At 44.5% G+C, this 24,144-nt stretch overlaps 1 protein-coding gene across 1 annotated transcript in view; it reads right to left on the reverse strand.

The window, feature by feature from the left end:
* Nucleotides 1-14,553: 14,553 nt before the first annotated feature.
* Nucleotides 14,554-24,144, reverse strand: part of LOC146860803 (spexin prohormone 1-like) — a 103,126-nt gene continuing 93,535 nt past the window's right edge. The window contains exon 5 of the mRNA XM_085646378.1: nt 14,554-14,785. Within this exon, the coding sequence (XP_085502504.1) occupies nt 14,727-14,785 (59 nt within the window). The 3' untranslated portion in view covers nt 14,554-14,726. The remainder of the gene's footprint in view (nt 14,786-24,144) is intronic.

Consider the following 24,144-nt stretch of genomic DNA (forward strand, 5'->3'; position numbering starts at 1 on the left):
ACGAAGTAGGAAGAAAAACCGTACCACCAAAACCAGTGGCGAAAGGAACACGCAGCCAGAGAATTTAGTAATCAACATCTCTAAACATAAATTGACAGATTTCCAAATCAATACCTTACAGAAAGGATTATCCTTTGTACCTACTTACCATTCCAATCCTCTTGACATTGAGATAAGTTTTTTCAAATTCATGCGATCCCTCCATTTAAAACACTTCTTCAACAACATTGTGGAGCCCACCAAAAGACCCAAAGAAAACACTCTTCTAGGATTACGTAATACAAGTACTTTTATGGCTCCCACCAGCCACAAAGTATTGGACGCATTTGAAACCATCACTCTCAAAGAGTTGAAAAAGACTTAAAGTTTCCATAAAACTACAATTACCAACATCACCCACAAGGAACAACAAGCTTTGAGACAAATCGCGGAAACAAGCGAAATTACGATTCGCCAAGCCGATAAAGGGGGAGCAATGGTGATTATGGATTCTGACTTCTACGAGAAGAACGTCCAAAATCACATCAACGATCTCAACACATACATGATGACAGCTTCCGATCCCACCCAGGAATTCATGAGAATCTTACAAACTATTTTGATTAAAGTATTAGACCTAGGCACTATTACTACAGAAGACGAGAAATACCTACGCAAAATCAATCCAGCGGTGCCTTACATCTATATGATTCCCAAGATACATAAGAACGCTACAAATCCACCTTTCAGACCCATAGTCTCAACCATCAAGTCCATACATGAACCTATCGGGAAATATTTGGATAAACACTTACAACCTCTGGTCCAATCTATGAGCACATACATAAAAGACACCACGGACTTTCTAAATATACTGGAAACAACGCGAGGCAAAACCGACTCTGACACAGTACTGTGCACCATAGATGTAAAAGCCTTATATACATCAATACCACATGACAAAGGAATGGAGGCAGTTGAATCCTTTTTACTTCACAGTGACAATCCCACAGACCTGAAAGTTTTCCTGATGGAACTTATGCATTTTACACTTTACCACAGTTATTTTCAATGGGACAATAAGTTTTATTTACAGTGTTCAGGTACGTCTATGGGCAATTGTGCCGCACCAACATATGCGAATCTCTTCATGCACAGATTTGAGCTAGACTTCATTCTAAGTAACAACACATGGTCACAGCACCTAATACTGTATAAAAGGTACATTGATGACATTTTTTTACTTTGGCCAGGATCCATAACAACACTGCAAGATCTAATTGATGACCTAAATCAGGTGGACAACCATATTCAATTTACATCTTCTATCAGCAAACAACGTATCTCATTTCTAGATGTTACCATTGAAAACATTAACGGAATTCTAACTACACAAGTGTACACAAAAGCCACTGACCGCAACAACTTTATTCATTACCACAGCTTTCACCAACCATCTCTAAAAGATCATCTTCCATATTCTCAATTACTACGACTCAAAAGAATATCAAGTACCGAAACATCATATACAGAAAGCAGAAAAGCATCTATGGAAAAATTCAGAAAAAGAAAATACCCAGAGGTCATTCTCAACAAAGCACAAGAGAAAGCCAACAAAACCACTAGATCCACTTTGCTAATCAGCCAAACAAAAAAACCAACAGAGAACAGAAGCGTTTTTGTATCTAAATATTCTGTACAAAGTTACACCTTCAAGAAAACGATTCTTCGATTTTGGCCCATGTTGGCAACTGAAGCAGACTTTAGACACATATTTGACGATCCTCCTTTATTCGCGTATCAAAGATCAAGGAACCTAAAAGAAATATTAACCTCTCCCAAAGACGCAATTGAACCTCAATACAGAGGAACTACCCCATGTCTCAATTGTGGCAACTGCAACTCAATTATAAAAGGCAACATCATTCAACATCCACAGAAAGGAGTTAACATCAAACTCAAAGTATCAGCTACTTGCAACAGTCAAAATGTCATTTATATGCTGAAATGCCTGTGCGGACTGGCGTACATTGGAAAGACTGAACGCAAAAAGCGTATCAGACTCAACGAGCACAAAAGTAATATCCGTACTAGAAACGCCAAATCACCCATTGCTCAACATTTTGAAATCGCGAAACACAACATCAGTCAACTTAGATTCCTAATTTTGGAACAAGTAACCATTCAAAAAGGACGAAACAACACTCAACACCTGCTGCAGAGGGAAGCATACTGGATAAACAGAATGGACTCTATCAGTCCCAAGGGACTGAATGAACGATGTGACTTAAGTTGCTTTCTATGAGACATACCCCGTACAGTCTCCAATGCACTTTGTATTGTATTTTGAAGGCTACCCTGAATGATGTACCATGTTATTATACGAGCATGTCGTATCTCCATGAACATGATCTTTATGTTTTTGTTTACACACGCATGTACTACTTTGTGTTTATGCTTGCGCATTATCCCAACAGTCTCATAAGCTACTGATCAGAACCTTTTTTCATCTCATTGTCTCCACTACACAAGATAACACACACTCCTTTTTTACCAACTTTCCATTACAAGCTCTGCCTTTTTTTACACCACATCGCACTCGTCTTGCACTTTTCCAGTTCCTATCCTCTGTTCATTCACCTTCACGAGTTCTTACTTTACTGCTGGAGCTCGATCTTTCGCTGTCCGTCTCACCAGGAAGGACCTCCCAAGGGCACATTACTGTTGCAAAATATTTTCTACACATTATTACCATTATTCCATTCTACATTGCAATCCTTGTAACGTGTCTCTTACCGTTTCACTCACGGTACAACGTAATTCTTGCAACGTGTCCCTCACCATTTTATATACGGTACATTATAATCCTTGCAACATGTCTCTTACCGCTGTACATACGGTAATATTCATATTTTTTCTCAGTTCAGATTTTATGCGTCCCTTCTCGGCTGCTTTTCTCAGCCGGGTCAGACGCAACATCATACTTTTTACCCGTTTCTTTATTGTCTTTTACATCACTGTCAATCGCTTTTCATGACCTATTTTTTAGATCCTTTTACGTGTCATTATAGAGACTACTAGTCTTTTTTCTTTGTAGTTCATTTTCACGCGTGTTACCAATCAATCACGCCCGCTAACATTTAAACCAATGAAGTCCTACTTCATTCACTCTCCGATCCAGGACCCGGAAATCCATCGTCTACATTCAAAGATGAGCGCTCCGTAATCCATACACACATCCGTACCAAGTAAGTGAATGCTTTCCAGCATTCCAGGACTCAAAATCTATCCCTTTTTCACATGTTCAGATTCCTGCCATTAACATTGATGTTCTAATTTTTCCAGGAACTTCTACGCGTCCGTTTACAGACTAAAACCTATACAAGCGCCCAGTTCGTCTTTCTTTAAGTGAGTTTTTTAAAGCGTGTTTTACAAACTTTATTTACACGCCTTGGGATACAGTTTGAGCAACCGCTTACTTTTTCATTATTCTTTCGAGTGTTTGTACCACACGTTCACCATTCGGTTGCTTTCACCAGCTTTTATTCACCATCCCATTAAGTCTTGCACGATCCACTACCCTTTTTATTTTTTCATTTCACCCCTTTTTTTCTTCACCACGGGTATTATTCACTTATCTTTTTCTTTTATACACCTCTGACAACAGCGCTTTTTCAACTTACAAGCATGACACAGATTTTCTGATACCCTGTTTCTTCATTTTCAGCTTGACAGCCCCTGATGAAAGGCTCATAAGCCCGAAATGCATTGGGCAGCATGAAATGCATCAAGTTAAAAAGCATTTATTTTGAAACAATGAAAGTTATCCTTTTCAATAATTAAACCATGAAGAATTAATGGATTTAAGTACAAGATCAAATAAAGGATCAAAATACAAAGAAAGGTTGCTTATTTTTGATTACATCTCTCAAGAGTGCAAAAGGGAGACACTCTTTACGATTTAAGGAGTGCAGTCAATACCTTACAACATCCTCACACTCAGGAGGATTCACCCAATTGCACCACCGACCTACTTACCCGTGAGATACTTATTTTATCCAGGAGTGCGATTATCTGTTCATTTACCATTGGATGCTGGAAAACCCCACCATAGAGCTAAATTAGTGATAGGTACACTTTTAGGGGTAGTGATAGCTGCTATAGTTGCGATAGTTGTAGCCTCATATATAGTGTCACACAAGGAGGAGGAGGAGGTACAGGGGACACCTACCACTTTCAGCCAAAAAGGGGTTACTATAGGAGCCCAAAGAGCTTTGACATTTGAAGAAAGTCGTAGATTCCATGTAGACCTGTCTAGAGGTGATTTCAAGCTTAATGCTTATGCGAAGCTGTTGTATGAGTATGTTGATGCGATGGATGCGAAAGATTGCTATGTGTGCATGCATCGACCTTCTTCTGTAGATGAGGGTATTAGATACCATCACCTTCCACTAACATATGGGATTTCTTGCAGCTTATTGCTTAGCATGTTCTATGAGAGGAAACAGTTTGAGTATTTCTTTTCTAATTATGATGCAGTACTTCCTGAAGTTCCGGCATATAAGCATTTGAATAAGTATGATTATTATAAGTCAGAAGACAGACTCCGGACTTCGAGCCAGAGGCTGGAAGCATCGACACTGCATGGAAAGTTACCCACCAGGAGGTGCCTAGCTGGATGATCACTTGATGTGACGATGGGTGTGTCCTATGATTTTGGAGTTAGGGTTAGGGACAGAGTCCGGGAAAATCTGGGGAGAGAAGATCTGATGAGAGAAAGGAGCATCTCAGAACGAGCTCTGTAGTTTTATGCTATTTGACCCATTTAACGTGAGTGCACTTCTTAGGAAGTCTTCACGCTCTGACACCTTGTCCTGAACTTGCCTTAGAAATGCTAAGTAGGGACGTCACATTAGTGGTAGTGTAGGGACAGACTGATGCTTTTTACTTACGAACCTCCAATGAAGAAGACTCTTGATGTAGGCGCAGTTATCTTCTACGTCTTGATTCTCAAACTGATCATTCTTTGTATGCTTCATGGACTCAATTTCACCCGTAGGTTTGGCTTTGAATTAGATCTAATGTATTTCTACACCCCTATCTTGAGGTGCTTGTATGTCCAATTATTCTTGACCTTGTAATAAACTAACTAAACCTAGAACTGGTGATTCTTCGGAGTCATGGTTTATTGGAATTGTGATATATGATAGGTCAAGATATTTCTCCCCTCTACACTTTCAAGCAGAAACCAACGATCCATCGGCCAGGGCTTCCAGAGTAAATCTAGAATGTGAGACCTGGCATCATCACTGGCAAGGAGTTTAGTGCTGTAATCGATTAAAGCAAAGAGTCGATTAGATCCCAAAGTACCCCCTTTAAAGATTGACTGGATAATGGAATCTCTCCAGGATGCTAAATGCTGTTAGATACCAGGTAGTATTTAAACAGAGGAAATAGCGCCTTGGCCCAAAATGTAGAATCAGATGTAAAAAGGGCTGTGGGAAGTCCTCTGGGCTGGGACCCCATCTTTCCACAGCCCCGCCAGCTTCAGGATGCAACGTTACTCTAGATAACTAAAAGAGCATCATTCGATGAGTGATCCATCATTAAGTGTGTTAGTTAGGAGCATCTTCACTACTTCCAGAACAACAAGATGGTCACTTTATGATCCATACAAACATTGTGTGGCCGTGCAGTCGACGTCTTATGAAAAGTGTGACATCTGAACCGAAACCTAAACAGGTTTTAAATATTCGCCTTGGTGCCCCTCTTGCTTACGGGTGTTGCTTAATTGATCAACGACCAAAATTGTTAGGTGTTCTTTTTCTTGCTTACAAACAGCAATCAGGTCCAGAAATCTTCATTTTTTTTTTCTTTTTGGCATGCCAAATTGATTTCCTGAAAAGGGACTTTGAGTTTTATAAATTGAGTTTTGCAGTTGGAGAGGCAGACTGCTGAACAAGGATAGGCATATTGCGGTCAACTTTACCTCTCAAGACCTTCTGAGGTCCTGTCAGTTTAAATTTGGAGGACAACAATCACATGACTGCGTGCTGGGAGGGAGATTGAGTTGGAATTTCTGAAGGATCTGATCTGTGAAGTTCATCCAGTGCCTGATGGGGGAGCTTCTTTGAGAGATGGATGCAGTAAACTGAGTTCTGACCCTATCCAGAGCCTCTGGGCTGATTTCATTATCCCATTTTAGTAATTTGAGGATTTCTGTCTGTACCCCACTGCTGGTGGGGGGAGCACTTTCCAATTTCACTGGGCTACTGACAAGATGGGTTTACTGCAGTCTATGGTCGCTATCAATGCGAATCCCTAGGGAGAAGCCATCAATGTACTTGAAGAGTGGAGCTGAGCATAGAGTATATCCAATGTAAGAGGTGAACTTTCCAGCAGCTAGCTCCAGCCATTGAGGTGCCTGAGACCTATGGGATCTCACTCTGTCAGGAAGGACTCTGCAAGTTTGCTCCGAATGTTTGTCACTCCAATTTTGTGCTAGAATATCACATGCAATGTCCAGGTTATTAGCCTCCCAACATATTGATCCCCGAAGCAAGTTGGTATTGAAGTCACCAGATAGCAAGATATTTGCCAATGGGAATTTTAGCTTAAGCTCTGTTAAGATAGACACTAAGCCCCTGAGTTTCACCTTCTTTCCAGACTTGCCGGGATTTATGCAGACATTCATAATCAGGAACAGGACATTTTGCTTGTTGTGGGGTGTGCTTAAGTAAATTGCTTGGACCCATAATTCTTTCAGGGGAATATCCCCAGGCGTGTGGTGCAGTGATGTAGAAATGTAAGCTGTTAGGCCAACCATTGGCCGACCATGTCTCTTGGTTTTGGTTCCTGGTTTCTGGTATTCAACATACCCGTTTGGAGGAAATGCGGTTTGAACCCAAGTTTCTTGCAGTATGCGGAGATCAAATTGGTTTCCGAATGTTACAACTTCATAATCTGCCAAATTTTGGATAAGTCTGTGGATATTCCACGACCAAAGTCTAAGTTTTGTCCTAGATAGGTGTTGGCTGGCGCAGCTTTTTTTATTTTGTCACAGAGATCTTCTTGCCTAAAGGGTTTTTGGCAGCCAAGTCCAGTTAGATGGGTGGATCTCAGTCTTTGTTAGACTTTGTGTTTCGTGTGAGTTTTTTATAGCTGAGTACGGGCAACAGTACGGGTTACAAAAAAGGGTTTGTTGGGCCTCGTGCTCCTTGTGCATTTCTTAAGACTTAGGGGCTTATTTTCAAGCCCATTGCACCATCGATGTGTCACTTTTTTTAACGCACCTGCCGCGCAATGCGCTTGCCCATATTTACAACGCCACGTAAAGTCACCCTGCATGACTTTTCATGGCCTTGAAAATATGGGCCCCTTTCACGTATTACTCTGTGTTAGTGCGGGGTTGCATGGGTGTTGCTATTGGTGTTTCCACGGAACAGCCATGGAACTTGACGCACTGCAAGATTTACAACATTTTGTAAAACTGGGAATGCGTCAGAATCCTATGCCTCCCCTGGGGAGGAGTAGGAATGGCGAAATGAGGAAAAATGTTTTTATTTCTCCTTGTTTTTTCTCTTTCTATGTTTGCTGCTGCTTTCAGCAACCCGCATAAAAAGAGGAAAATGCCATTAATTATTGTTTTTGTACAGGATGGTGTCCCTTCCTCAACAAAAACAATCATCCCTGCAGCGCAAGCCCCCTTTCAAAATGACGCAAGGGCGCCTGCACTGGCGCATTGCAGCCTATAGTGCACCAGCACAGCAGAATGCACTGGGATCTGTCGCATTGCTGTTAATACGATGCATCCCTGCGCTTTGAAAATGGCAAAACACGTTGAAGCTAAATGGCTTGTAGCGCCGTGCTGCGTCATTTTCTTGTAGATGAGGCCAGTCGAGAATGCACTGTCGATTATCCTGTAACCCCCACTCTTTCAGGCTTTATATCCCATTCTTCTTGTACTGCAGATTTCACAAGGATTGCTTCCACCCATATAAGGGAGAGAAAAGTGACCTTAGTGGGTTCAGATTCTTGCTTTCTTCTCGGCTGTAGGAACTCAATCAAAGAAATGTTCACAGATTTTATATGGTTGGATTGGAGCAAGAGAATAATGTCTCCCCTTTTTAGAATGTTGTGTTTCCCCCTTGTTTGGTATTAGAAGAAGAACCAACTGATTAGGCTTGTATGAGTCAGACTAGCCCTTGGGAGGGTCCCGAGCGTTCAGCATCGCAGGAGGGGAATGATGTGGTGGAGAATCATTCTGGCAGGATTCTCTCTGATGTACTCTTATAAACAGGTTTAAGCAGAGTTCCTGAGTGGTGCCAGATTTGTTGTGGAGCTGGATGAGTGCTCGTTTCCTAGTTGGCGTGCTGTTAGATTTATTTTTACGGTCTGAGTGCACTGAGACTCCTCATGGTGTCTAGGAAGCCTCTTCTTGGGTATCTTAGGGGCCTTGACTCCGTCCATTGTCAAGAGCTGACTGCTGGGTACAGCCAGGGAACTTGAGGAACAGAATGTTCTGACGAGGCACCTGCCAGAACCGGGATGTTTAAGGAGGTCCAAAGAGCCGGCACATAAGGTTTAGCATCTGGTGGAGAAGTGTGGCTCACTGGTTAGAGGCGGCAGATCCGTAAGCAGAGAATCGGCCAGGGACCAGGGTTCAATTCCCGACGCGGCAGGGTCGTGGACCAGGGTCAAAACGGACTCGATAATTCTCGCCTCGGTACCTACTCTAACCAGGAACACACTCGGCAACTCTGGGCATTAGCTTGCCTCATCTCCACAACGGCCCCCCACATTCGCCGGGGATGCCTGGTTTCACCTTGGAGATACCCTGGAGGGACCATCTCACAGGGATAGCCAGGACGGGTTCCCCAGCGGTCTACAGTGCCAGGACGCCTCAAGGCAGCAGTGCGCTTTACAAGACACATACATTTACATACATTTACATTTACATTTACTGTAGTAGATTCCCTCTGAATCGTATTGCATTGTTTCCTCAGCCGTTTGCAAGATCATTTGCTCAGCTGTGCAGGAGATATATCACTAGGCAGGGGAGATGGCATAGTGGGTTTAGAGATAACTGCGATGATGTTGCAGGTGTAATGGGGGGAACCTTCTTTCCTCGGTGGTGGAGCCCTAATTGTTCCTGAATCCGTGACAGATGGTTTAGGGGTGATCATTTGTGCGCCTTGTGTCCTGTCAGAGTCAAAACTAGTAGCAGTATGCTGTGGGTCACCCACATTAGCTGGGTGGTTGGATAGTGGACTCTGGGACCTGAGGTCCTGCAGCAGGGCTTCCATAATTTGCGGCAAAGTAGACAGTTTATTCAAGATCAGAGCGCACAGGCAGGATTCCAACAGCCAGGTCTGCCTCCGATTGTGCCCGTTTAATCAAGACATTCAGGTCTTCCAGTATCCTGCCTATACCTGTTATGAGGTTCACAAGGGACCAAGGATGTCCACTTGTGCATCTAATTTGTCGGAATGGGAGCTCAAGACGGTTGCCATTGATTGGATGGTGCACAGCAAAGAAGACCACAGATCCATCATTTGTGACGTTGAGATGGGAAAGTTGTTATGATTTAATGGCAGGTTGCATTGGTTTGGGGCCCCTGAGAGGGCAAAGTCTGCATTGACACCCTGAGCTGGTGCCCCAGATGTTGTTTTTATGATGAGGGTTGAGGTGGATAGGGGGCCCCCAAATGGGGTCACTAGGTAAGTAGTGAAAGAGGTGTAAGGCAGTAGTCCCTTCTGTGCCTCACTTAGCCTTTCCAAGTCAGGGCTGAGACAGACATGGAGCTTTCACTGCAGTCGGACGTTCTCTGGGCTATGCGAAGCTATTTCAAAAGGGGGCAGAACAAGAATCAGACTAGAGCCAGACTCTCAGTCTTCCGTTTCAGGTTCAAGATCAAACGGGACAGAAGACTCAATGTTGGTTTTTGAGCTGGATACGGCATTTTCCTCGAATCTGTGTGTTGAGTGGCTGGAGAAGTAGAAGTTTGTGCCGGAGACCGATCCTGAGCTTGGGCTTGAGATGCATCTAATCATGAAAAAGTTGATGCGGTAGTTGCTGCCCCTGATGCTGTAGCTTCTGCAGTGTCAGTATCTGCCTCCGATGCTGTATGTGTTGGTCTCCTAAAGAAGTTGCTGGTCAGATTCCTGTGAGATGTCTGGGGTGAGCCTCTTATCTGGCTGAAGGAGTAAAAGGGCTGGGGCCCAAAGGTATTTCCAGGTCAGAATCACTGTGAATGTTCCCTCGCTTGATATCTAATAAATCCGTAGGGTAAGCCCTGGACATCCTGGGCCTCAGGCTTGCCTTGCCCACAATATTGCCCAGAGGCAGATGACTGTTGCAATTGGATGCAGCTCATTGGCGCAGGTATGGAGTAACAGGCGTAACTGGCTGGCTAGCTGCTCACCCTACCACTCCTGCCACCGCTCTTCATAACCTGTCCCTGACTCGGCGGGGTGCTCCTGTGGGATTTTAGGGCTGTGGTTGAATACAGCCAGGGAGAGGCTGCTGCAATGATGAAAGGGCTTGTGAAGCATAAGGTGCTGGATCTTGCAGTCCCTGTTTCAGTGCTAAAGGTATGGAGGTAAGGAGGTAAAAGAGGTAAGGTGAAGCAGGTCTAGTGGGCTGTGGGCCGCAACTGCACTGAGTCCTGGCTCGGCTGCCTCCTCTGTACTTACATTAACCCCCCTGGTGAGGCCCCCTCTATTGGAGGACAAATGCCAACAGACTAGCCTGGTGCTCACCTCTCCGCACCTTCGCAATCTAGGCCCCTCACACAGAGATACCCCATACGGGCAGGTCAGAAGGGTGGGGAAGTTGGCTAGTCAGCCAGAAAGCCTGGAAAGAGTGTAGAGGGTGGCAGCAGGCCTCCTCCTTGTGGCACGCGGCTCACAGTGGTGGTGGCAGCAGTATCGTTGTCGAAGGAGCCACGACGGTCTGTGTTGCTGCGCTGCGAGTATCCAACCACGCCTCCAAAATATTCTGCCTCTTCTTTTGGTTGGCAGTCATGCACCTAAGTAAAGTATTTATACAGTACTTCAAGCAGTAATAAAATGAAAACACCACAGAAGAAAAATCCCAGCTCAATTTAGGAATATAGGGTAAAGTGTAACACACTTTACCCAGGGGCCTTCATCTTTGGTGAGTTGCTGAAGGTCCTCTTGTGACCCCTGTGTCTTCAGTCTGTGGGTCCTCCTGAGGCTCTTCTCTTGCTTCAGTGGGCTCCGCTACTTGTTCAGAGCCTGCTCTGACTCTCCTACTGTTAGTGAGTCCCTTGGACCTTGCTTTTTCCAAAGTTGCTCCTTTTTCATCTTCCAGGCTAGTTGCGGCTACCAAGGCTGGTTGGTGCTCCCACCAGACACCAACCACCAACCACCTAGTCATAGACATCAGACATGGGACAGCTCACGCACAGCTCCTGGTCTTCCTCAGCGCCGCCTGGTCCTAACAGCTGCAGCAACAAGGTCACCGTTGACTCCGCAGAATCTTTTGACATCGGTGGCCATTGTGTTTCCGCACCTCCTGGTCTCCTCTGAGTTGCATAAACTCTGTCCCCATCTGCTCGCAGGTTCTTCGCTTCCAGAATCCACCCTTGGATTCCATGGGACTCCTTAACAGTCTTCTCCAAAGGTATCTTTTTCTAAGTCTCCCATTGCTATCTACAGCAGGTTCTGACTTCACTTCACCCCTATGCACCCAGCTTCCCTGGTGCAGGTTACCTGGTTCCTGTGGCATCCACGGGTGGGGTGGCTCTCCAACATTCTGTCTTCCAAAGGTTTATTCAGGGTCCTCCGGGAAGAGTCCTTCTTCTTTTAAACTGCCACTGCAACATCTTTATTGACTTCCATGGGCACATGGCTGTATTTCCACTCTGCACACAGCCTCCGTGAGGTTCCTGGGTACTCACCTTGGGTGGTTCCTTGTGTCCCCTTTGCAGTTCTTATTCCACTTTCTGTCTATATGGTTTGGCCTCTCTCTGGTGACCACTGTATTTTGTGCCTTTTACCCGATTGCTTTTGAAGTATTCTTGTGTATTGTGCTGATATCTCCGGGTAGGAGATATACCAACATGATAGTGATATTGTGTTGTAATAAATAGACTTATTTTTATTTAAAACTGTGTGGTTTCTTTTCATCTAACTTATATTATAGATTAAATTAGTAAAACAAGCTGCTTAACACTCCTTCAAGATACACCTGAAGGCAGCTCTTCACAACTACCCTTGCGCTGGCGCACAAACTGCTGCCATGCATCGGCGCAAGCCCCCTTGCACCATGGTGCAAGGATGCCTGTGTCATGGGGAGATTGGTTTTGTGCAGGAAGGGGCACCTTCCTGCACAAAAACAATCACTGCAGGCAGTTTGCTCTCTCAATGCATGCTGTAGAATGCAGCACGCATTGAAAGAAGAAAAAACGAGGAGGAATGAAAACATTTCTCCTCGTTGCACCTCTAGGGGTGGCGTAGCATTCAGAAGCATTTCCAGATTTCGTAAATCTGGAAATGTGTCTTGTTCCATGAGTGTTGCGTGGTAACACCCACAGCAACACCCATTGAACGCCCCTTTCATGCAAAGTGCTGCGTGTAAAGGGGCCATATTTATAAGGACAGAAAAAGCAACGCAGGGTGGCTTTTCCTGTCCTTGTAAATATGGAGCAGTGACATGCTCCACCAGTACGTCACAAAAAGTGCCGTACTGGTGGCGCAGTGGCCTTGTAAATCTGCTCCTCTATTTTACCTCCAGTACTGAGCAGCTTTGAAGGAGTACTGCTGACCATGAGCAGGGCAACGAGAATTATGCGATTCTGCGATCCCTGCTTTTTTGCATAATTTTTAATTTACTGCATTTGCTACATCATCCATCATCTAGTCCATAAACTGAAGATTTTAACAATAAAAATTGGTTCTAACTAAAATGTATCAAAAGTTACAAACGTTTTGAGGTGGGAGGCCCTTCAGAAATTTTAACTTGTCAACTTTCACTTATTCTGTATTTGGTTGGTAAACCATTACTAATGAGGTGTTCTTTGCCCAGACAGTGTAACCACCTCGTGAAAATATCATAGAAATAATAAATACAATCAAAAATGTGCCGTATTATGCCGCATAATTTGCCTTTTCTTGCTGCATAATTTGGTCAACTCTGCCACATAATTTGGTGTTCCTCTCCCACATAATTCCATTGGCCCGGCTCACTAATCCTATTTTTCATGTTAATGACCAACAGTTCATTATTATGATTATCGATACGTCCCATCTACATATTTGGTTAAATTAGGGACAAGTAAGCAATTACAGAGTACAGCGTATACTCTATTGAAACAAATTTTCCTAAACTACAGACTGGCTTGTGTTCTTAATGAGGATCTGAAGGTTGAATAGATGGCAGTGTTTTATCTTGGATGACGTTTTTGAGGCATATAAAGAAACAAATCGCAGTTTCAAAAAGTTTGGTTGAGTCAGAGAAAATATTGACTTTGAAATTTAAGAAACAGAAACCTATTTCACCGGCTGATATATTTTTTATCAACGAGTAATACTGATAAATTAAGATACACTGGGTTTAGGTGTATGAATATGTGCCGCACAGTCGCACTGGTCTGTATCATCAGCACATGCACAAACAGTTACGGAGAACATCTTGATTTCATGGAAATATGCAGCATGGTGCCTAATATGAGCTCATGACTCCAGTGGTGGTAAGTAATTTTAGCAGGGAAGGTGGTGGGGGGGGCACCATGCACCCATATACACTCACTGACACTCATGCATTCACACACCCACACATACACATTCAATACACTCACTCACTCAAATACAAATAAATACATACATTCATAGATACATGCACTCATACACCAAACATTAAAAAATACAAAACTTGAATGTTCCTGGGGAGGGAAACCTCAGAGGTAACAGGAAGGTTGGAACTGCTGCATTCCCTCACAAGAGAAGGCAGCAGTCTCTCACTCGTCACACAGTGGTATGGGGTCAGCAAAACTGCTGACCCCACCCCACTCTGTGACGAGTTGTCACTGATTGATACTTGGCCCTAGACACTTAGGGGCTTGAAACTGAAGCGCCCAGATCCAAGGCAATCAGTGACGCTCCCTCTCATCAGAAGGCGGGACTAAAGGCACTTTTGCAAGGGTGAGGAGGCCTCGCCCGCAGAGCTGTGAAATACTCAGCCTAGCAAAGTTCAGCTCAGGCAGCCAGGAGCCCGTGCAAATAGCGCATGTCTAGCTACTGGCTGCCTGACCTAAACAAAAACAATGTCTGTCAGGCTGACCTTTGTTCGGTCTGACATATACTCTCCTTATGGGGAAAAGGGTAGGGGGCCTGGCCCCTCAGTCCATACGGACGGGTCACCCCTACATGACTCCTTAAGTAGTATTATTTCATACACATGTTATCATGAGTGACAACAGATTTAGAATTGATACCTTTTCAGTATAGGAAGCTGAGTAAACTGTGTCTTTATTTAGTATAGTTGCTATATTTGAGTAAATACCTATATACAAATCAAATGTGAAATCTGCAGTCACCTAGATCTTACTTCTTAAGCCCAGCCCATTATTTTGTTTGGGTTACGCCCCCACGAGTCTTGATATAGGTGCCTAAATAAAAATGGTGGGCAACAGTAGTTTATCATACAATGACAGCATCGTTAGCAATGAGAGTGAGGTTGGTTTATTCTTCTCGGCAAATTAGCATCCGCATTGCATCCACATTTCAGGTCTGGTATCGTCTTCTTAAGGTGACATGTTCCAGTGGTCTTGACCTTTCATAACCTAAAATGGAAAAAGAATGAAAAACTTTGTAATGTCAATATCAGTAGTTGTAGAATGCTCGATGGTGGAGGTGATATGATGTGTGATGCAGAGAAAGTGGGATTTCAGGCTTGACCGAGTGCAGTCATGGGTGAAAGGAGTTTTCTTTAGTATGCATTTGCTGCAATCCTTAAGACATTGGGGTATGAAACCGACTGATTACAGACATTTAGAGCCCCAATCACAAAGGGCCTTTGCACTCATGGCAGAGGCCCCACAGTTGTGGCGAGGACCTCACACTCATGGCGGAACTCCGTACTGCAATTACCCATTGTGGAGTTCCCAGCATGAGTGCTGAGGCCCTTTGTGAAACAGCCCTTTTCTGTCGCAGAGACACACTTGACTCTTGTATTCTATGAATCCAGGCTAGGCTATTTACCCTTACAAGTTCTCATGACTGTGCACCTATACGGAGTTAGTGTACCAATGTAACTCCTAGCTTAATTTTCTGAAATATGACTGAACATTTTTACTCCTGATTGTATTAGTTTATTCAGTTTTCTTAAGTTCCTCTGTGCGGAGAGGGACCGACAGAGTGTAAATTAGAACAGGTCGGGTTGCTCTAAACACCTTCAACTTTGATATTTTATGGTTTGAATACAGTACAATCACCGGGGTTTTTTTTCAAATAAACAACCCTAGATTGCATTTTACATTTAATAGGAGAAAAGTAAGTAATTGTGAGAAACCTGAGTAAGGATGTGCCAGGGCAATTGTAGGTTCCACGCTCTAATCATGTCAACTGTGGTCCTACTGGGAGCCAAGAAACCCTTTTAGAACTTGACTCTCAGGGTCAAAGCAGAGCAGTCCAAGGTTGACTCTGGGAGATGATGTGGGCTGGAAACTCATGATCAGCAACTCAACGATTAACATTCAAAATAATGTCAAGTATAGTCAGTGCTTTTTCGTTTAAAAAGGAAATGTGACATAATGCACACATAACTAAATAATAGACAAACATATGTACAAACCGGACTAGCAAAGTACCTGATGTACACCCTACAGGAAGGATTCAGGTGTTAGCTAACCACTTAGAAGCAGGCTAAACGGTATGAGTCTGGGGCACCTATAATGGTATGAGCACCAACAAACCCAAACCCCTAAATTCACAAAGGGATGTTCCTTCACCGCAAGGGCTTATTTTTTAAGTAACCACTACAGACGGTCATTTTTCACTTTTTGATGTGCCCGTTGGGTTAAGATGATGCCTCGGTCCTTGTGGGTCACACGCTATCCTGTCTCCAGGAAACATGAAACAGTCCCAGGGCTGCGTGGTCCTGTGCGTCTCCCCACTGCCTGCGCCCATCAGTCACCCATCAGTAAGGTGCCTGGTGGAGAGGACCACTGCCTTCTGCTCCTCCGGCACTTCACTTTTCATCACAGGGGAGTGAGTAGACAGCAAGCGGACTGTGCTCGGTGCCTGGAAATCTCCCACCGCCTAGTGCCATACAAGTCAGCACATCGACCAAAAGTTGGGTCCCATATCTACCTAAGTGATAATTAATTAAATTAGTCCAGCGTTCAGCAAGCTCACCGGGTGGAAACAATCAACACTGATAGGAATTTATTAACCAGAGGAGGTGTCCCCAACTCGCAGGGCACCCACTGCAGGGATGACAAGTCTGCCAAAAGTAACAGGTACTTTTCTAAATATCTCCAGCCTGTTGGCCCAGTTAGGATGGGATATTTTGCTTGGTGCCTTTGCTGGTGTGCTTGAACCACCATATGTGCTGGTAAGGTGTATCCTAACCCACAGAAATGTACTTATGGGTTAGCTGGTGCTCTTCCACAACCACTGGTGCTGCTGCTTTATTTTCCTCAGCAGCATCACAGCTGTAGTGGCCTGGATCTGCCTTCCTGTCCAGTTCTGGTTGCCTCTTAATTTCTTGACCTAAGGTAGTCCTATCAGCGCCACATAATCGGTAGACAGAACACTGTCCCCACACTCTTGGCTTGTGAAGATAAATCTATTGTCCAAAGAAGAGACAATTGTACCTGACACACTTTAAAATGCCACCTCATTAGCACAGTAATAATCTTGCCAGCAGGACAGCTCATGGCTGATTTAAAAAACAAAATAAAATGGTCGCACACTGCTTACCTACCAACGTGTTACCCCAATGAACTGTGGTCCCTGTAGTCAGCGTCGGCGGGTACGCCTATGCTCAGTGGTGCATGCAAGTCAGAGTAGCGTTAGCCATCCCTGGACACGTGTTTCGAGGTTGTTGCCTCTCGTCAGCAGGGAGTAGGAAGAGTGTAGGGTTGCTAGTGTAGGCTGTTAAAATCATATCAGGTCTGGTACCTCTCGTAACAACGCAGGTGCGTAACCTAGAGCCCGTCGGCTTCCGGGGCTCAGGGAGCCACTAAATAACTAAACAAAATGGTCGCACACTGCTTACCTACCAACGTGTTACCCCAATGAACGGTGGTCCCTGTAGTCAGCGTCGGCGGGTACGCCTATGCTCAGTGGTGCGTGCAAGTCAGAGTAGCGTTAGCCATCCCTGGACACGTGTTTCGAGGTTGTTGCCTCTCGTCAGCAGGGAGTAGGAAGAGTGTAGGGTTGCTAGTGTAGGCTGTTAAAATCATATCAGGTCTGGTACCTCTCGTAACAACGCAGGTGCGTAACCTAGAGCCCGTCGGCTCTCGGGGCTCAGGGAGCCACTAAATAACTAAACAAAATGGTCGCACACTGCTTACCTACCAACGTGTTACCCCAATGAACTGTGGTCCCTGTAGTCAGCATCGGCGGGTACGCCTATGCTCAGTGGTGCGTGCAAGTCAGAGTAGCGTTAGCCATCCCGTGTCCAGGGATGGCTAACGCTATTCACACTTGCACTCACGACACGAGCATAGGTGTATCCGCCGACGCTGACTACAGGGACCACAGTTCTTTGGGGTAACACGCAGGTAGGTCAGCAGTGTGCGACCACTTGGATTTAATTAATTAGTGGCTCCATGAGCCGAGGAGTCGACGGACTCAGTTTACGCACCTGCGTTGCTATGAGAGGTACTTTACCTGATAATGATTTTAGCAGCCTACACCGCAACCCTACACTCTTTCCTACTCCCTGCTGACGAGAGGCAACTACCTCGAAACACGTGTCCAGGGATGGCTAACGCTATTCACACTTGCACTCACGACACGAGCATAGGTGTATCCGCCGACGCTGACTACAGGGACCACAGTTCTTTGGGGTAACACGCAGGTAGGTCAGCAGTGTGCGACCACTTTGATTTAATTATTTAGTGGCTCCATGAGCCGAGGAGTCGACGGACTCAGGTTACGCACCTGCGTTGCTATGAGAGGTACTTTACCTGATAATGATTTTAGCAGCCTACACCGCAACCCTACACTCTTTCCTACTCCCTGCTGACGAGAGGCAACTACCTCGAAACACGTGTCCAGGGATGGCTAACGCTATTCACACTTGCACTCACGACATATTTCTAATTGAATTATAAGGCCTTAGCAAGCCATTACCAATTTAATCTGAGTCTCATTTGTGACAGTTCAACCAGGGCACAGATGCCAGGCTGGATTGGACAACAGTCTTTCTCAATTGAACATTCAAACGATCAATTTATTGCCTTGATTAATGTGCAATTACCCAAAAGTAAAGATTGAATTGTATTTCTAGTGGTGTCGGATCATTGACCAAAATGAATAATTTTATATGTTGTTTTGAGCAGCCCAATACTTAGTAATTTCATAGGGTTTTTGGATTCAAAATATAAAAATATACTGTATTCCTCGTGTTCTGCTCACTAACAGAATCAAATTACTTCTAGATTTTGGTCTTAGATTTGGAATTAGATATTGAAGCGTGTCTGCTTACCGGTTTTCGCCATTAAACAGACAGACAAATGGAGAGGTTAAATCAATGTCTTAAAAGGTATTTAAGATATTACGCCTTTAAATAAGATGAGGATTATAGTAAAATGGTATAGTCAGCAGAACGAACCTACTTTAATACTGAACAATCATTGGTTGGAAAGTCTCTCTTCTTTTGTATGAACGACCATAATGCTTGAATATTGCCTTTGAATCAGCCCGTCTGTACATCAGTTTCCTTGATGCAAGAAAACATCAGTGAATTAATTAAGGCACAGAGATCAGGACATGCACCCCAATATGTTGTTGGTAATAATGTATGGTTTCTCACAAAAAACATCCGCCTGAATAAATTCTCTAAGTTGCAACCCAAATTTGTGCATCCATTTCATAATGAACAAATTGTGAATTCAGTAGCTGTAAGTCTGGGGACGCACTTATCTTCTCGCATTGCCGTCTTGTTGGTTGTTTGCTGCTATACTGCCTGGGCCTGCGCTGGGACATCGCGCCGCCGCCACTACCACTACCACGGGACACTGCCTAATTTCGTTTCTGCTCCTGCGCGCGGACTACCTGGGACTCCATTTCCCAGAGGGCAGTGCGGTCTCGCGTGAGGAGCAAAGTCAGCTGGTCCATAAATCTCTTTGGCGACTCCCGTGGCGCGGGACGCGTGCGGGCTCTCCCGGGCTAAGCCCGGACCAAGGGCGGGCCCATCCTTGCCCGTCATCGGCCGTAAGAGGCTGGGCCATGGCTCTTGGCTGTTCAGTTCTGATAACCATTTCAAGGTACTGTGTATATAATCACCACGCTTGAAGGTTGATCTTACTGAAGGGCTTTTTGCCTGTTCCGGATCTGGACTTGTGTGGGTTTGAGTGGTGCTAGAACTTGCTTTTGTATAATCAATACAGCATGGGGAAACGAAAAACATCAACTGCCCCGCCCAAGAAGAAGCAGACAAAAATGGGGGAAGGGCCCTGTCTATCCGTATTGAATTATCTGACTGGTGCAATGGTGCTATTGAAAAGCAAATATCAAATGTGGAAGAGGCTATGATTTCAGATAAATCTAATAGTAGAGGCCTCTATTGTATCCACCACTGTTAGAAATAATACCAACATAACAATTGACCCCCGAATGGACCCTCAAATGGAAAAGCCTAACAGTCCAGATGGTACAGAAGTTAGAAATGGTTTTGTGGTAAACATCTCTGACCATATTGTCTACACTGATTCAGAGAGTGACCCTCAGCCACCCCTGAAACGACCTCGAAATCCTGATAACCCTCAAAAGCAGAATATGGAAAGTAGTCTAAAGGGTTTGGCCACAATAAATTCAAAACAAACAAAAGTAATAAAAAAGGGCAGGACACCGGTACATAATAAAATCTGCAGGTGGGAGAAGGCCTTAGCCAGTTCTGATGCAGGGATACAGATCGAAGTTATAAAAGTGAAAAATAAATTGGAAGCCTTTGATACTTACCTTAGGGATATCTTAGGAAAATTGAATGGAAGATTGGGAGTAATAGAAGATGTACTGACAAAAGCCCGCAATAAATGCGAGCTTTCAACAGATCCTAAGGTTACACAATATGCAAAAAATAATGTTACTTTTTTAGATCCTGGTACATATATACAAACGCATAATCAAAGTTCGCCACCAATAAACTGGAAATGTGGGGAACAGCTCCAGATTATCGATACATAATGGATGTAATATTAATCAGCGTGAGGGGCAAAGTGTGAATAGAAAGCCAAACGTAATGAGAGGTCTAGAATTTGAGAAACAAGTGCCATTCATAGATCTACCTCCGGCTGTAACTCCATACACTGTGGTACTAATTAATGTACCAAGGCTGCGTAAAGGGACTGAGGAGACATGGGAAAGTTTAAGAAATAAATCGTTATCCTGGTTGGGGGGCAGAACAGGCTTAACAGATAGACTATTCAATGAGTTTAAAATGGCTAGAAGGGTGGGCTGGATAGGAAGGGGACAAAAAGACCAGGAAGGAGACTGTGTGATTTTGAATTTTAAAACCCCATATTTAATTGAGACAATTTTGGGCAAGGTGCATAATAGTCCAAATCGGGAAGATCAGATCAATATTGTGCCATTAGGATACTTCTATAAACTCAGCTACTTTGGTTATGTCACACAGAGAAAAGTCGCTCCACTGACAACTCACAGTACAAGTTATGGAATACCCACTTTTAACCGCTTTAATATGTTACTGGATTTGGAAGAAGTGGATTGACAAAATGGGTCTGATAATATTTTTATGAATGGAGTACCTAAGATATATAGTGTATCAAGTAGGGATAGAGCGCCAATGAATTGTATGGTTGATGTTGGCATGGGCGGCTTGGCATTTATGGGAACATATGAAATTGTAGCACATCGGAATATATCAGAAGGCGACTTAGCATTGATTGTTAAGTCTGGGAATCCTGTCACTAGTGATGATGCGCTTATGACAATGATGGATACCAACCCGGGGTCTAGCATAGTAGAAAGCTTGATATCTGACAGAACCCTAGTGAGATGGGTAGATGTAACTTTATGTTTTAGAATATAGCAGGCTTAAAATCTAAAGTGAATAATGTAATGTGGTATGTATTTATACAACAATTTGAAGTTTTCAGTTTACAGGAAACATGGGTGACAGAACCAATACATATTAATGGTTACAGAACCTTTCATACCAATGATATAGTTTCCAAACATGGTAGAGCAAAAGGGGGGCTGTGTACGTATATCTCGAACTTAGTTAATTTTGAAAAAATAGATCTGGTGTGGGAGGACTGTTTTTATCAAATTATTAGATTAAAGGTTGATACAAATTGTTTAGTAATACTTGTGAATTATTATAATAATATTCCCCATGATTAATTAGAAGGGGTTGTGAAGGCCATACGTGGACATCTGTATAAGTTGCAGGAGTTAGGGAGCAAAGATTTGATTATGTTATGTGGGGGAGATTTTAATACTGCTCTTTGCCAACACTCGGATAATGGGAACTGTGGATTTACATATGATATGGAGACTTTTCTCCCACATTTCCCACATACAATGTATGGTGAATGTTTAAATGAATTAGTATTCGAGTTTGACTTGGGTCTTGCAAACAATTTAAGTAGTCCCCCTGTGCCTCTCGGCCCTACGTTTCATGGGCATGAATCTTTCTCTACGATAGATTTCATCTTGGTTTCTAATCGTTATGGCTCAATCGTTGATGATTTCTCCCAACACCAGATTGCACTGAGTGACCATTTTGTTCAGAGCGTGGGTATATTGCTATTTAGACAAAATGTTGGCAAAGTCAACAGCCCAAATATTATTTTAGAAAATATTGCTTTATCCCGCCAAAATGGTTATACCCTGAGTTGGGAGAAAGTGGTACCCTCAGATTTTTAGTTGGGGGGTAACAAATTGTTACAAGGCGATTAGGGTATGTTTGGATGAAAATACTGCACCTAAGGATATTATTGATAGTTTTACTATAATCATAGATTACATTAAAAGGGCGCTTAGGAGGAGGGAGTTCCGGAGCCAGGTTTTGCGGATTGCCGCGACGCTGAGCAGTGCAGAGCCGATCTGTGTGGACGATCGAACGGGAGCCGCTCTTCGTAGCTCCCTTTCAGTTTGAAGCTTCTCTCTATTCGCCTACCGCCCAGCTGTTGCTCGGGGGTCCGCGGAGTGCTGCTTGGGCTGGGGCTTGGGCTGGGGGCTGGGGGTCTCTCTATTGACAGCAGGATTCCCGCGATTCCACTTTTACGGAGCCCGCTGCCGAGTTGGCCTCAGGCCTGGACCTTGCTGACAGGGCGCGAGTCCAGCGGCGGTGGCGGTGGCGGCAGCAGGAAGCGGGAGCAGTTGCCTTTCCATTCGAGTGGTTCCTGCGGCAGAGAGCCTCAAAGAGCCGGGTTCGGAACCGGCGCCATCAGCAATCAGCAGCAGTAGCTCCAATGCACCAGTGGATTCAACGGAAAAAGTCCATCAAGGAGAGCAAAAGACAACAGAGGTGAGGGGTGAGAGGTGGAGTTCTCTTTTCATTTTGAAAACAACCGCAACCACTGCACCCTGTCCCTCCTTGCCCTTCTATTACCCAGTTATCAGTGCTAGTAGAACCTGTTGGGCACGACACAGCTGAAAAAACTTCCTGTAGGCTCTCACCCAATCCGCTGACTGAACAGCCCTAGCCCTGGCCAGGTTTTGCGGCTTGCTGGAGGCCAGAAGCCAGACACCGTGCGAGTGACCGATTGAGTAGGTTTCCCCTCTCACTGCCTCTTACGGCCTCACACGGCCTCTCTCACGCTTTCACTGCTGATTTGCCGTCATTGCTGACCTACTGCTCCATCAACTCTGCACTGGCCCTGCACCGCCGGAATTTGGCGAGAGCAGTGCCCAGGAGAGCGCAGGTGTTATCGAGTGCCAGTAGCTGGCACTAAACTCAGAGCCTACAACCAGTCAAAAGTAGGCAACCAGACAACAAGGACATGAGATCAGGGACAAACAGGCAAGCGCCACCGAGCAAAGCTTCACGTGGTAAAAAGGCAAAAAAACCTAAACCAAACTCTGACACAACCCCCCACGAAAACCACATTCTAGTCGCTGTACAATCGGGGGGGCCAGCTGTCTTGAGGACATCAACGGCTGGACCCGTGGGAACACCAGTCAAAACTGGTCACATTTCAGGAAGCCAGCTCAAGATCGACAAAATCTTCTTTTTAAAAGCCCCGGTTTCTGCACTTTTTGCGACAACAAAGGAGGCACAAAACCTGCCGAGCCCCATCCAACCAGCCAAGCCTAAACTTTCTAAACCTTTGGCAAGCTCTCTTTCGGGCAACTGGGCACTCGACCAAATATCTAGCGAAACAGTACGACCTCTCCCACTCTTACCCTCCGATCACCTGGGTAATCAACCTCCAGGACATCGCCTGGTATCTGTGCAGGTCCAGGCCCAGGTCCATAATCTAAATCAACCTGTGCCTAAAATTATGTCGACACCTCTGCTGCAAGAGGACCAGACTCAACTTAACTCTCAATCAACTAAAAGAGACGTGATGAGTGACCAACATCCATCACCAATTTTTTTGACAAGCTTAGGAAATGAATCTCTAGAGAACATCTTCAATAGTCTGGATAAAACGAACTTAAACGGCCACAGATTCAAGGGAGTCTTGCCAAAGGAGCTACTTCAGGGTGAAACTGACGGATCACCAAAACAGAGGACAAGAGGGGAATACGCCCGGTTACTATCCCCCCCTGCATTAAACGGTTTAAATCAACAAAAAACCACAAGATCAAGTATACTAAAAACACTGGCGCCAGGGTCCATTCCATCACAACACCCATCTTTTAATGAGCCTACACAGGGCCCTGTTGCCTCTACACCATCCAATTTGGCAGATATCCTCGACAATCAAAGAATCTGGATAGAAGACAGCATTAGCTATGGAGGATCAACAAACAAAGAAAACAAGCAGCTGCCTAT

This window comes from Triturus cristatus, chromosome 3_1, assembly GCF_964204655.1.
Source record: "Triturus cristatus chromosome 3_1, aTriCri1.1, whole genome shotgun sequence".
In the NCBI taxonomy this organism is placed as follows: Eukaryota; Metazoa; Chordata; class Amphibia; order Caudata; family Salamandridae; genus Triturus; species Triturus cristatus.